We start from the raw sequence: 16,111 nt of genomic DNA, 5'->3' as shown, positions 1-16,111 counted from the left end.
TCAATAGATATAGTGTGGATTACATGTTATTACATATTCTTTTTTGCTTTCAATCATAAGTTCTTACAATTAGTACTGTAATAGCAGTCTGTTAGGAAAACTTACCAGACCAGTTGACTTTCATGTGATATTTAACTGTCAGATTCACACAATCGGTCTCATATAAGAGACTATATTTTATAGTAACATTTTATTGCTTCCAGTCTTTTGTACTGATTGTGATTTAAGGAATTCACTTTTGTTTTAAAGCTTCAGGAAACTTGTGTAGGTTTATCAGTTATGGTGTTTATAAGTTTTCTGTAGAAAAGATAGCACCAAGTTAATTTGTTATAATTGCACAAAAAATAGGTTGATAAATTAGTTAGGACAGAGTTAATCTTGTGTAGGTTTTCTTGTATATTTTGAATATTTATTATGAATAGCATTTATACTATAAATAAGTAATTTAATTTTTTAACTATATAAGTTGGCTTACTGTACCTGATGTGTGTCAAAACCTGCTGCCAAAATGTGCTTATACTTTAAGCTGTTAGGGCATTATAATATGGTTGCCTATCCTACTGATTGTTGCTAATGAGTTTCTCAGAAGTTAGTAGTTAGTGGTGTTGATAAGACTGATTTTGGTTTAGTCTGTAACTTCAAAATTAGAAGTGGCTGGCTGAGATATGCCTGCAGAACAAACAAACAATATTTTGGTATCATCAAAACTATTAGCTTGAAGAGTTAATGTGCTATAGAATATGGCCTCTAATTTGATTAATGATGCATGGGATAAATTGTGTGTTTTTGGAATGTTGGTAATTTTATTGCTAATATAATGTGCTTACTTAGCATAAAATTCTCAAATAGGTGGTTTTACAGTAAAAATGCATAGTTATTTGTGAATTTATAGAGCATTGTTTATAACACTACTTGTTAAATTATCAAGAATGAATACTGATAAGATTGTTGTTTTATTTTCTGAATATGCTGCCAAAATAATTCAGATAACTTGTTGCAGTTTTAATTATTTCATGGAAATTCAGCAAAATATGTTTAGCTCATGTAGTCAAAAGAAATTATTTTACATGCACATTGTTACCACATTTAGTACTTTTTCTCAAACTTAGGAGTTTATATCATTATTATTGGTATTATTTAGTCAGCATTAGTAACTAATATTACTGTTACAAAAGTCCAAATGTAGATAATATTCCAGATGTTCAGTAACTTCTAGTTTGTCTTTAGCTTTAAACTTACACTTTAGTTTACTAAGACAGGGTTCAAAATTTTCTATTTAAAGCCGGACATGTCTGTTAAAAAATCAAGTTTCACCTGCACTTTCTTAGCTATCCCCAGACATCATGACTGGTGGTCATATTCCTAACATATCAGACACAAATTCATCGTCCCCTCAAAAATAAATGAGGCAAAAGCTGTGTATGCACAGCCCAAAGATTTTACTTAAAAGTATATTCTATAATGAGTGAAATTAAGACAAAAAAAAAACAAATTTAAAAAAACGGCCATGAACGCTCACAAAATGCGCTTTTTAGGTCGCCTTATCCATGCCGTCCCAGATGGTCACGTGACTGCCAAACATTCACAATGATCTGACCATGGTGTCTGATAGTAAAAAAATGGGAAAGTCTCACGATCTGTTTCAGTTTGGCTTCACGAGCAAGACTAATGAATCAGAAGACAATACTATGGAACCCTGAGTGAAAAAACCCAAGCTTTTTGACCCAAGCCCAAGTGTTAAAGCAAAAACTGTTACTGCTAATACTGGCACTAAGCCTACTCGTCATTTTCAGGATGAATGGAATAGAGGCCGACCATGGCTGGAGTATAATAACACTGCCGGACTGACGTTTTTCTCAATTTGTCAGGAATATGACCAATGTAGTGGAAGGCAGAAAAACACCTTCATAACAGGATCTTCCAACCTGAGAGCAAGTGCTGTTAAGGAGCATGAAAACAGTCATGCCCACAGTCTAAGTTGTCAAGCTAAGACGGCAACAGAAACACCTGATTTAACTCCCGTGATGAAAGAATTGAGCAAACTTAACCGGACTGAGAAAGATCGTTTGCTTGTGCTCTTCAGGATTGCCCTTTATATGGCTTTGAATGCCAAACCATTCAGCGATTTTCAAGAACTTCTGTTGCTGCAGGAGCACAACTTTGATATGAACTTAACAGAACATTATGCCAATGACAAACAAGCAGTTATCTTTACGAAGTATATTGCAGAAACAATTAGAATTAATGTCAGATCTCATCTGCACACCTCATTATTCTTTGGCATTATGACTGACGGCTCAACAGACACTGCCAACATTGAGCAGGAGATAATCTATGTAAGATACTTGGACAGTGACTGTTACCCAGTAACCCACTTCCTGTGTCTGCAGTTAGTTGAGAAGGCTGATTCTGAACACTTGCTACAGGCACTTAGTTCAGGTAAAGGTTTCTTAATTACCTGGGATGAGAATTTTCTGGATTTATCCTGAATTCCTAATTAAGAAAAATTAAAATGGACAATATTTCATGTACACATGTGTTTTAATTCAGGTTTACATAGTCATTCCATTATTAATATACATCAGTGAAATCTCAAGCATTTTTCAATTGATTTAAACCAAGAAGAACCATGTATTTACCACTGACAGAACTGGAGCTTAACCTAGCACAACTAGTGTAATAGATAATGGAGCAATTGAATTTTCCAAAGTACAAATCTACATTTTGTGTTTTTTACAGAAAGTAACTAATATTGGGTACTAATTTTTTGTACTTGCAGCATTGTCCATGTATGGCAAGTTTCCTGACTGGCTTGAATCAATGACTGACAGCTCATGGGTCAGCTGTCAATTTTGGCACAAAAGGACTTGTCAACCTTGTTTGATAGGGATCTACTGTGTTAGTCATAGATTGGAACTTGCAATTAAGAAGACCATGAAGGACATCCCTTACCTTGATAGTATACAAACCTTTTTAGAAAACCTATGGAAGTTTTATGACAATTCACCACAGAATTGGGCTGGCCTCAAAGAAGCTGGTAAAGCCAACAAAAGGGACAGGAACCCAGTGGGTGGCCTACAAAGAGCACACTCTGGAGTCAGTTTCTCATAACTGGCCAGCTTTAGCAGAGCATTTGTATCAAGTAAAGCTGCATGACAAAGGGGAACATGGACAAAAAGCTGCAGGATTCTACAGTACTTTGACAAGCCTTAAATTCATCTTGTACATGGACATACTCTTGGCAGTTCTAACTGTTTTTACATCTGTTAGTCTCAAAATGCAAGACAATTTTGCTACTGTAAACATTGTTCCTGACAAACTTGCTGTTTTCAAAGAGAAGCTGGGCAATCTGAATCATGTTGAGAGATCCCAGAAAATAGTTAAAGAGCTCACAACATGTGAACAAACTGGCAAGTGGTTACTTAGAGGAAGGGTGATTGCTATTAGTGGTCAGACAAGGGCGAGAAGTTCAAAAAGTGCCACAAAAGAGACAGTTGTTCAATCCATGGCTGAAGAAATTGCCATCTTCATAGGTAAAATTGTCACATATCTGAATAAGAGATTTGAAGAATTTGATAAGGATTTTATTGGTGCCTTTCAAATTTTTGAACCAAGCAACTGGCCTAAAAGCAAGGAAGCATTGTCATCTTATGGCCATAATGAACTCCAGACACTACTGGACCACTTTGGTGCTCTGCTAGAAGCTAAGGGTTTCAACATTGCAGCTGATATTTGCCAAGCTGATTTACACGAGACACTGCTCAAAGCCACAAGACTTGCCAAATCATATGAGTCTTTGGCTAGTAGTGCAAGTGGATTGTGGGCCCACATGCTAAGTCAAATTACTGTTGAGGACTGTAAACCTTTCCCTGGATCATCAGTGTTGGCCTTGGTATGCCTCATGCAGGTGATTTCCGTGTCATCTGCTGAACCAGAATGTGGATTTTCCCAGATGGCAGTTATTAAGGATAACTGGCAGTCCAAACTAATAAATGATTCTCTTAATGACTTGATGACAATAAAATTAGCTAAGAATAAGACCTGTGATCTTGCAAGCACAGAATTACTATGCAAGTCTGTAGTATCCTGGTGGAAGGACAGTAAAAAACCAGATGATTTGTGAGTCTACATGGAACTCACGCATAGAGACAATAGAGATACTGAGTCTACATCAGCTGATATCTTAGTGCTGGATGACTAAATATACCAGTTTGATTGATGCATCATTTTTAATGGATACAAGGCTTGTTACCACTTGCTTTGAAATAATGTTTTAGTGCCATAAATAAAATGATTCTGTTTTATATAATAATTGTCTGTACTTGATTTCTTATTTTCTGTAATGTTCAATGACAATTTTGATGTGTCCTGCTAAAATTTCAAATGTCTGGAAGTTTCACTGTCCAACAGGACATGTGTCCTACTGAAAATTTAGAATATTTCTACCCCAGCTAAGATAATTAATATTAAATATCATTTATGTTTATTGTAGACATCATAATACATGCATAGCTCACATATGAATGAGAGTTTTACTTGAAAAATGGCATGATGTTAATTAGCTTGCTCAAAATGTGAATCCAAGGTTCATATCCATTGATAGTTAAACAATCTCCACACCTGGGAGTTCTGGACATGCTATAAAAGTGGTAGTCAAAACTACTTCTGTAACAAGTGAGTAGGGGCAGACCAAGAGTTGGTGGGGGTACTACTGATAACTGCCTTTCTTGTTGTATAGATTGGTCTTGTGTGTAGTGTTTTTGTATATTTCAATAACTTATTTTTAAAAATTCTGAGTTTTTTCTCTGTAAATCATAGAGTCAAAATTTTTGTAATTTGTTTAACAAATTGTTGTCATTTGTCTAAAAAATTTTTTTTTTGCTAGTGAAGTAAATATCAGATGATTAGTCTAATTGTGAAGTTGGTTGTAAGGTTTAGTTAATAGATATGTGTCAGCCATCCAGAAATGTTTTTTGAAATAGTTCAATTTTCCCATTTGATTGTTTATATGAGGCAACAAGTGTATTTCAAAAGTAGCCGTTCACAATGACTTTATTCTAAAATTATAAATTTAATGTTATTGTTTATTAAAAACATCAAATGTATCACTGACTTTACATTTAATGGTTAATGATGCACATATTCCAATTTCATTTAGTTATCTGGTACTTTGGTAAACAGAGAAGATAAGAAACTGAATGTGTTTCCTGGATTTTGTTTCCATAGGGCCCTTTCTCTTTTACTATATTATTGTGGTTTACAAGGTCTTTCTTTCATCTTCGAAAACATTTAACTCATTGTACTAACATAGATCTTCTTTCATAGAAAAAAAAAGAAAGACAAAAAATTGCCAGGAGACTACACAAAGAGATGAAACTGAAGGTAATATATTTTAAATTGGTTAATTTTTGTTATGAAAAGAATATGTTGTATATTTATATGTGTGTGTGCATAAAGATTTTAATTTATTTATATATTTTGTAATCACACAATAGCTAAGTACATAGTTCTTTGTTATCAACATTATTAAGGCAGTGTCTTGCTGTGTACAGCTTTTCACAGTATAATAGCTTCCATTGCATTGGATATAGAGTTATGTTTTTACACTTATAAGTACAATACTTTATGTTGGCAGGAGAACAACAGACAACCAAATTTCATAATAAAACTAGAAATTTTATTTATGAATAGCAGTAAGGTAAAAAGGCTTTCAAAACTAAACATTGTTTCACGTGTACTTTGGCTTAATCTGGTACAATTTATTGGATATAATTTTAAAATCTTACATTTAATTTTAAAAATTCAGAACTTTGTTTAAAATAGATATTTATGTAAAAGTTGATTAGTTTAGTTATCAGAACATTTCTGTTGCTCTTCATGTGCAAATGAAGTGCAGTGTTCATAAAGTTTGTGTTCATGTATTGAAGTTTTACGACAAGCAAGTGCTTTGAAACAAAAACGTGTGTGTATTTATTTTAGCTGGATTACACCCATGGTCATTGGTACATCCTATCTGGAGGGCAAATTTCAGACTCAAAATGTATTTGATAAAATGTATTTCTTTAATTTTATACACAAAGTTAAGTTTGAGGGTTGATTTCAGTGTTTTCTGACTCAATTTATTACTGTTTGTGAATTTCCAAATTTTTTTTTTCTGAGTATAGCATGGCACTCATAATCATAAGCATTCACATTCCCATAGATGTATCTTTTGCTCCTCTCTGTAATATATCTTGCAGACACCTGTGCTCAGAACTTCATAGGAGGAAATAACACTAATGTGACCTTGTAACTTAAATATAAGTTTAATTTTGTCAGTAATTTACCAATCATTGTTTCTCAGTCTCGTTTGTTATTGTGTGATGCAAGTGCCTTTATCTTAGCATTTATCAATCTTAGTTACATTAAACATGTAACAAAAGCTATTTTCCTTTTCTATTTAAGGGTATAAGCCAATATTTTGTGGCTTCTAATTCAATGTGAAAAATATTATTTTGGTCCAAAAATATTATCTTTTATTAAGATAATGTGGACAATTTCTACTTGGCAAATGAATCACTGATGTTGAGAAAGTACCACCACTAATAAAACACTAGATACCACCGTATGGTTGCTGTTGTATTTCTTTTTAAAACATGGAGTAATTCCCTACTAAAATTATGTAAATTAAATAATTAAAAGATGTTTTACTGTCACTGATAAGTATAATAATGTTTTTATGTTAAACATGAGTGCAGTTAGAAATAATTAAGTAGCCAGTTTGTTTATCTACATTGTTTGAATAGAGTAAAGATAAACAAAAAAACAAAATTCAATGAAGGTTTGAGTCTGGAGTATTTTTCAATCTCCTAACATGCTTACTAAACAGGAAAAGTAAGTAAACTTGTGCAATTTGATGATTTATTTCATTTGGTAAATATAATAATTAAATCCACAGCACGTCTGTTAAAATGCAAAGCATTGTAATTTTAAAAAAAAGGACCAAACATGAACAAAGTACTTTTATTAAGCCTTAAGCAGTTTCCAGTTATGTGACTTTTGTTTTATGTTGTACATGTGTGAATGTGTAACTGATGATAAAACCTTATCAGAACTGTATTAGATATTATTTAACCATTTGGTTGTTTAAATCATGTGGATGAGATATAGAAATTTGTGATAGGAGATGACTGCCCTGTATATTATCAGTGACATGATATTAAAGGAGAAAAACGGAGCTTTTAGTTTGTGTAGGTTCTTCTATTCGCTACATTAAACTAAAATGTAAAAAAATAAAATTAAAGCCATCTGTATTCATTCAAATATTTATCAAGCTTTCCCTTAAAGTCTTTAAAGTTAAATGCATCCTCCATACCCAAAGTCAACCTTTTCCAGAGGCCAACCACCCTGTTAGAAAAATAAGGCAATCTTAGCTGAAGATTAATTATTGTTTGCCAACATTTACATTTATGTCCCCTGGTCTTACTGTTCTATCCATTAAATGAGAAGAAAGATGATGCATCAATACTATTAGTTCCCTTAATAGTCTTATAAGCCTCAATCAAATCCCCTCCAGTTCTTTTTTTCAAGAGAAAACAAGTTTAGAATTCTTAACCTACCTGCTTTTGATGACATTTCCATCCTGGGTATCATTCTAGTAGCCCTCAGTTAAACCCTTTTGAACAATTCATTGTTCTTTCTGAGGTAAGAACTCATGACTGAACACAGTATTCCAAATGTGGCCTAACCAATAACTTACACAATAATGTTAATGAGGGCACGAGATGCAACTATTATCCGCACACACACACACAGTGGGTTTTTCCACACATTTGAAGTTGCAAGTTGACATGAACAAAATATATTGTTCAGTCTTTTGATAGAGGTAAATATCTGTTTTAATCCAATTTTACATCAATAAAAAATAATTTTTGATATAATTTTTATACCCAGCCATAAGCTGTCCTGAAGATGGGTCATCGATACCTGGTCAGGAAAAAGAATTAGGAATATCTGTGGAAGATAGGACTGCAGAAACATCCTTCTTAGCTACTACTAATACTATGCCAGATGTTTCATTAACAACAGTTGACCTTCCAAATAATAGCAGTACTATAATAAATCCAGTTAGTACAACATCTTCAGTAAATGATTCAATAAAAGTCACTTATTTGGGGACATATTGTCAGTCAAATATGAATATGGTCCAAGAAATAGCAGGAATTTTACAGAGACAAGGTTGTTCAAAAGTAAATGCTCAGAACTTGTTAAATTCTGTGAGCACCAGTCATGCAGATTCAACAACAGATCTAACACAGGAAGCTGTCACAAAACTTAATCCTTCAGATTCAAGTTTACAAGAAAAGGTAACAATTACTGAAGCCAAAAAGAACTCTTCAAAAAAGAGAAAATTAAGTACAGAACCCACAAGTTCCTCAGAAGTATCTACTGTGGAAGAAAGTGACTGTAGCCTTTCTGATAGAGTCATAGCCAAGTCTAAAGATTCAGTTACGAAAACAACTGACCAAACAGATTTACAGTCAGAAATAACTTTTATTGAAGAAACTATATGTCTCTCTCCATCGAAAAAACGAAAAAAGATGGAAAAATCAAAAAACTTTTCAACTCTTTCTGAAGACAAGACAACAAGCCAGCATATAATAGAGAATGAGTCATTTTCAACAAAAAAATCAAGGTATAATATAAATTTTGTAGCAAACACATTTTCTTGTATATTTGATAAATTTTGAACATTACTTTTATAGGGTACACCATTTAAAATTAGGATGTTAATGCCTTATGTTTTGTAGTTAAAATTTGCATTTTTCTTCTAATATATTTTTATATTTCCCAAAATTAAATATTGAATGTACATTTTAAAATATGCAAGTATCACAAACTGATATTAAGCTGAGTTTTATAGAGCTTTAAATTTAGTTGATTTGAATGTTTTTTTTATTAGAGATCTATAGATTTGTGATGTATCTAATCTATTATTTTGAAACTCAAGTTTCTTTGAATTACTTATTAGTATTAGCTAATGTTAGTGTTATTTGCTAATCTTGTTATAACATTGTTATTCTGTGGTAGAAGCCATTAATATAGCTCTGGATACAGCTGGTTCACTGCTACTCATCAGAAGTCAGTTTGAAGATGTGAACAATAAGAATATTTAATAGTGGTGGAGGTTAAATACTATATCATTTTTTTGTAATAATAAAATGACATTTGTTGTTGTGTTTTGCCATTTCAACACTGTATACCTAGAGTTAAAATTCCAACATTAAATAAGATTCTAAAAAAAATACTGGGGTACCTAGTTTGGAAGAATCAAAGTAAATGCATTGCTAGTGAAGGAAAATCATTTTATCTAATTCAACAGAGAATAGTATAAATTTTTAGACAGATGTATAGAAATCACTTGACGTAAACTGAAATACATGATACAATATTAGTAATGTATGTAAAAAAGATAAACTTTGAACAGGACTTATTGTATTTGTAATTTTATGAGTTAGTATGCTAGAGATTTTGCTGTTCTTCAGTAACCTCCTTTTATTAAGTGAGTGGTAGAAAAGTATAAGTCAAGTTCTCAGTTTGGATCATAAGGAATTTTTTAGTAATAAGTTTTGGTGCTTTTGTCTGAGAAATATAATTTCTTATAGAACCTAAACAACTACTGTAAGTAAATATAAAACACAACATTGCAGTTCTATAATTAAAAAAGCACAACAGTGATTTAAGATAGATAGTTAAAAGTCTGTACTTTTAGTTCTAACTCTAGTAAAATGTTTGCTTGAGAGGCTAAGAGACGAATTTGTTTTTTGTATAAATGAACTTAATATAAACGTGCACTGCATAGTAATTACCAAGTCATAAAGAATACAAAGTACTAATTATCTGTACTTACAGTATTAATATTTGGGTGATTTTAGTGATTCAGCAATACTTTTGAGTTTATCAGGATTTTTTATTATTGTTGCCTTTGTTTAGGAACAAGAAAAGGAAATGCTCTGCCGATGAAAAGCTTTTAGGTAAGTTTTGTTATTATAATGTAATTTGTGTGTGTATAATTTAAATATTTTTTGATTTAGTTATGATACTTTCACTGAACTACTTCACTAAGAATTGCAAGCATTTCAACAGAAAGCTACTTTTATGTTGTTCAGTTTGTTGAAAAGTTTGAAAATAATATCTAAGCATGAAAGTTTCATCTTTCACATAAGCACTATGGCAAAAAAAACATCAGACTAATGACCACATTTTGTACCAGTTTATCGTGTTTAGGAGTTAGAAATAAAATGAACTCTATGCATGTAAATGACTCAACTATATTAACTGTAAATAAACAGTTTTCTTAGTCACCACTATAAAATAATAATGATTTACTTAATATAAATAAAAAATGTTACAAAGGGACACAAAAATCAAAATTAATTCTTCCATTACCAGTTTTTGTTATCATCATTAAAACTCATGACATAATGTCTGTAGCCAGAGCATCCAAATGCATTGTGGATATTCCATCTATCAGATAAGATCCATATGCTGATGTCTAACTCGCCAGCAACTGTGAAGAATCAGTTAAGGGTTAGGAGTTGAGTGCTTGAACTGACAATATCTCAACTCTTACTGCCTACAGCAAGTTGTGGGAAAGCAGTTACTCTTAATATTTAGATATAGTCTTAAAGTAGAAATGAACCACCCAACATTTCTTCAGTATAAAACTCTTAACATCTACCCTTTTATGAGATGCACAAAAAGCAAAAATACTGTTATAATAAAAATATATAACCCTATATTTGTAATAGACTTGCAAACTCCACACTTTTATTAAATAATTACAAGAGAGTATTAAACAGAACTAAAACCCTCACTTTAATAGTTTTTAATTTACCATCTTTCTTCTTACCTCTTCAAAATTTGTTCAAGTATGAACCGAGTAAGCTGAAACAATACCAACTACTTGAAGGTGGTCATATACCTTAGTATACTGAACAAAATACCTAAATGTTTTAAGGTAAGTTACTTATAAGCCAAATATGACCTGGAGCAATAAACATTTTTTTTCCCCTCGCATATTATTTTACAGATCCTAAACGTTTTGAGAATAAAATAAAAAAAGTCAGGGTTGTAACCAAACTATAACTTTTTCAGAGGATGTTAGTGAATCTGTATCAGATGGCATATCAAAATCAAATCTGCCTGATGCCACTTCTAGAACAGCAGAGGATAAAGTGGAGTGGCAAGCATTACAAAAGGAGATTCAGGCTCATCAGAGTGCTGTTGTAGTTGTCAAGGTATCAGTACTTGTGTATTTAAAAATAACACTTGATCAAATAGCATTTAGCATATAACTTATAAGTCGATGTAGTTATTCTCTAGTGTATAATTTTTATAACATGCAAAATTATAATTAAAATTATAATTTTATGCAAAATTAACAAATATTGATTCCAAATGTGTAAAGAAATCAGCTGAACTTTTTATTAATTTTAATGTGTATGACAAATGAACAACTTAACAAAAAATAGTTCTTCCTCATTATTGAAAAATGGGCAGTTTCTATTTGTTTGTTTACTTTGTAAACTCTGATTAGAATAACTGTTATGTTGTTTTTTGGTGTAAAAATGTTATAAAAAAATAAAATTTTGTTCAATAATTTTAGGTTTTTAATCCATATATTGTTATTGTTTTTGTTTTATTTTCATAGCTTTAAAACATACTCTTAAACGTTATTAAGTGATAATAACTTTCATTCATATTTCAACACTTTCCAAGTGTGACTTTAAAAGAATGGTTTGGGCTTCACAGGATGCAATATGTATAACTTAGCGAACTCTGCTGTACAAGTTGAATATTTGTCAGTGACTTTTGTTCTGTTTATTAGATCCATCGAGGATACCTATATTCTGCCTCATCAGACACAACAGCTAAAAGATTTGACTTCCAGGTTAGAAGTTTATTTAATAATTCTAAACAGTGTAAAAATAAATTATGTTAATATATCCTAAAATGTCTAAAGTGTTTAATGTATTAATCCACTTTATGTTTTTGGTATTTTAATGGAATGGAAATTTAATGAAATTATAAATGTTTTTCTTTCTAATAGTTGTAATAATCTGAAGTTGACTTTTCTTGTTTCTTTTATATCAGAATAATTCAGTTACCTGTAATTATGGTAGAAATGAGAAGCATGTAAAAATTATAATTTTTTCAAAATGTAGTTTTCATGATCTGAACTGGAAAATACTAACTGAACAAAAAAATGCTTTTAAGGTTTATATAGTCATTTCTTGGATAGAAATAAAATGGTAAAATGTCTAAACCAGGTTTTCAGTTTACTCTAAACTTTTGGAATGTAGTAAGAAAAAAAAAAGATGATTGTTATCCACAACATAGGTAATAAGATTATAAAAAGCTTTTATGTAAAAAATTAAAACTAAAAAAGGACAACATGAAAGAGATGTTAACTGTCAAAGCAAAGTGTTATCCATTTTACTTGCATAGTTAGCCAATAGTTAGTTTATTGAATTTATGTAATAAACCAAAAATATAATTTAAAAAAAGTTTGAATGTACTAATTTGTGTTTAAGTGATAAAATTAACAGATTGAAGAACTAGTTTTAATATTCTGTGAACATCAGTTATTACAGTATATTTATTTTTTCCCAACAGACACTAGAACACAAGACCACATATAAAAACCACAAGAAACTAGTAAGTGCTTTACATGTTGAAGACAAGAAAAATGTGGCCACTCACTTATATTCTAGTAGTCATGATGGATTTTTACGTTGTTTTGAAGTTCAGGTAAGTCAAGTGTTTTGTGAACGCTGTTTTAAACTTGCCTTTAATACAATAATACATTCCTACTTTAATAACTTCTATAGTATTTATTGTTTCAATATGTGCATTGTCCTAGAAAATTTAATGAAGAACAGTAAGACCACAACTATGATTGGTAACATACTGAATATCCCAACATATTTGGATGTACACATCTCATTATTAGGGATCTGTGATTACACCAAACATTACACCCAATTTGTATTGAACAGTGGTATAGTTTTGAATACATAACAGAATAAAATTTGAGAATGTAAACAGAATATAATTAAAAGAACAATAAATACTTAGAGTGGTGAAATTTTAACAACAATCAGATCTCGTGTTATGTCTTTCACTCACAACTTGCACAAAAGCTAGATTTAAATAATATATTTAAAGAACTTAGTTCCCATTCTTCCATGTTATGATAGGCAAAGATCACACTTTTTAATGTGTAAACAAACTTGTCAGTATGTTGCTAAGATCTTGCATGTTTTACTCAAGTAATGGAGAAGGTGAACTTGAATGATATGTAGACTTAAAAGTAAGTGTAATAAAGCAAAAATATTAGAAAAATTAATTTGGTAGACATAATATCTTACAATAATAGTATTAGGCTAAACATTAATGATAATAAACATACAGGCTTGATTATCAGTATCAATATCTGAAACTTAGATCACCAGATTACTTGATATTATTTACAATTTACAGTGTAGTTTTTATTGAAGAATTTTCACTCCACTTGCTGAGAAAAGAGGTTCATTTTTATTATTCTATAACAAACACTAGTTTCATGGAGAGTGATGTGTCATAGATACTCAGGTTTTTCAGATGTACAACTATTAGTATACTTATTAGTGACTTTTTCTGGTTGCTCAAATATTTTTGAAATCAGTATAAAAATAGACTGCAATTGTAATAAAGCACAGTAATAACTTTTAAAATGTGCATATTACTAAGTATTTTGAAATAAACTTTTAACTAATTTTAAAATATGTATACATTTTTGCATTTTTTAACAACAAAACCATCAGTAGTTAGACTGTTAGAGAAAAGTTGTGTACTTAAACAATCTGATACTGGTTTTCACATATTAAATATTATAGTACATGTTTCAACATATGCAGATATGTGCTTTAAACTTTAATGATTGTTTATGAACTTTAGGTCAGTCAATAGGACCTGTTGATTTGCATTACAGTTACGTGGTGAAACATCATAGACTAAAGTTTCTATGAAGGAAGTATATTTTGAAATAAAATGTGTTTGTAATGTATTACTAGGGATATGAAAAATCTAGGATATATTTCTGAAAGGTTTGTACATTTTAGAGATAATTGTACACTTTCAAGTAGATTTTCTTCTAGCAACTACATATTTGTATTGAATTTCTTTCTTATTTTTTTACTGTTAAAGAGAAAGATCCAGTATATGATCTGATTTGTAAATACATGATAAACTTTTCATAATACTGATTGAGTTCTTTTATTTTATTGTTCATTGAATGTGGTTGTGCAACATATTTTCTCATCATACTGTGTATGGCTTGCTTAATGTAATTCTGTGCTATTATCATTTTTATAAAGTATTAAATAGAGTTACATCACTGTAAGTTTATAAGTAGTGTTTGTAACTCTACTTACTTCCTGTTTTGTTAAGCCAGTTAGTATTAAAATCTCTTGATGAGTATAGAAGATCTGTTTGAGAAGTTTCATTACATTATTTCATGTAAGAATTTTTATTGTACATTATGTATAATGTAATGTTCTTGTGTAACTTACTTATATGTCTGTGTTCAAACCATTGATGACAGTACCAAGGTCTATTCACAAAATGAAAGTGTAAATGTTTTAAAGTTCAAATTTTGAGTTATATTGAAGTGAACATTTTCCTTCTTCATTAAGTGTTTTCATTGTATTTCCAGATAAAGCTTTCACATGGAATTCACTAAACTAACACTAACTTTTTTTCTTTTTTTTTTAGATTTTTGTTCAGCTATTTAACTTGGATTGCAGATGTGTTTCTAACAAAATGTTGATAATTTGTAGTTACAAAAAATGTACAAAAATGGTTACAAAAATAAATGTTGATTTCAAAATTTCTGTTTGTTGTTTTTTTAACTATTTGTTTTGCTTATAAATGCTGAAGTTGTTTTTTTCAGAGTGGTAGGTGTTTGCAAGAGATTGACTTAGGTTCTGGAATCTTATGCATGACTGCAGCTTGGGGTAGACTCTTCTTGGGTCTGAAAACTGGATACATTGTTCCTTATATTATACAGGTTAGTAAAAAGTTGAATAGGTCATGGTTAACATTTGATAATGGTATCTTTCATAGAAAGAAAAAAGTTGTGATCATTGTTTAAGAAACCCCATTCCCTAGTAAATAGATCCAGATTAAGCTATGTCATTGTAATTGTAATAAAGTTTTACTTGCTTTTCTCGATTTTGTTTGTAGTTGCTGAAAGTAGGAATTCATCATTTATCATTTCTTTCAGATAATAACTTTCAAGCACTTAGATTTGGATTTTTAGGGGTAATGTTGAATACTTTGCAGCAAAGGGCATGTGGATCTTTTATTTATTTCAAGAGCGAGACATGTGCATTTTGTTTCACTGATAAAAAGATAAAATGAAATTGGTATTGCATTGAAAGGATTTCTGTGGTAACTCCCTTTGTAGTGTGTAAATTACATTTGTATTGTTTATAAATTTGAAAACTCAAGAAAGTGTTTGTAAAAACCTTTTGGTAAGAGAGGCAAAGAAAACTTACCAATTTCACCATATTTTCATATACATGCAACACCAACTATACTGTTCTTTTAGTGTTTTCCAAGGTGGCAGTGGTATAATTCATTGAACAGTCTGTTCTGTATAACAATATCATAAAGTAGTTAATGTGAATGTTAACTTTGTAATTATCATATTTAATTAAGGCCTTATTAATTAATGGTTTTATTTTTTTGTTGCACTGAGTTAACAGTGATCTGCAATGAGCAAAAAATGCCATAAATATTAAGAAATAAAAAATCGGATATCGAGAAGTGAAAAAAATTTAAGTCATTATTTGTGTAATAGAAGGATTTTTGACCTTTCAAACTTGACTAGCTAGTTTTTCTCTGAAATACACTGTACTGACTTTAGGCTGTTGAAGCAAAGAAAATTTATTGAAGTCTACACAAGACAAAAGCATGAAAAGGAGTAATTATGATATCATAACTCTCTCAACACGGTCTCAGTCTATTTAACTTACCCTGAGACCTCTTTGTACTTGTTTAAAGTTTTCTTTAATACTAACTCTGA

General features: G+C 30.7%; 1 protein-coding gene across 6 annotated transcripts in view; it reads left to right on the top strand.

Moving 5' to 3' along the window:
* The window catches only part of LOC143231029 (uncharacterized), a 64,024-nt gene that overhangs the window by 33,997 nt on the left and 13,916 nt on the right, over positions 1-16,111 (top strand). For all 6 annotated transcript variants that reach the window (XM_076465501.1, XM_076465506.1, XM_076465502.1 and 3 more), the window contains 7 exons: positions 5,326-5,382; positions 7,933-8,674; positions 9,973-10,013; positions 11,137-11,279; positions 11,870-11,932; positions 12,658-12,792; positions 14,975-15,091. In XM_076465501.1, the coding sequence (XP_076321616.1) occupies positions 5,326-5,382; positions 7,933-8,674; positions 9,973-10,013; positions 11,137-11,279; positions 11,870-11,932; positions 12,658-12,792; positions 14,975-15,091 (1,298 nt within the window). The remainder of the gene's footprint in view (positions 1-5,325; positions 5,383-7,932; positions 8,675-9,972; positions 10,014-11,136; positions 11,280-11,869; positions 11,933-12,657; positions 12,793-14,974; positions 15,092-16,111) is intronic.

The sequence above is a fragment of the Tachypleus tridentatus genome, chromosome 10 (assembly GCF_004210375.1).
Source record: "Tachypleus tridentatus isolate NWPU-2018 chromosome 10, ASM421037v1, whole genome shotgun sequence".
NCBI lineage: Eukaryota > Metazoa > Arthropoda > Merostomata > Xiphosura > Limulidae > Tachypleus > Tachypleus tridentatus.
Note: the sequence above shows the minus strand (reverse complement) of the source record. Positions and strands in the feature narration are given on the sequence as shown.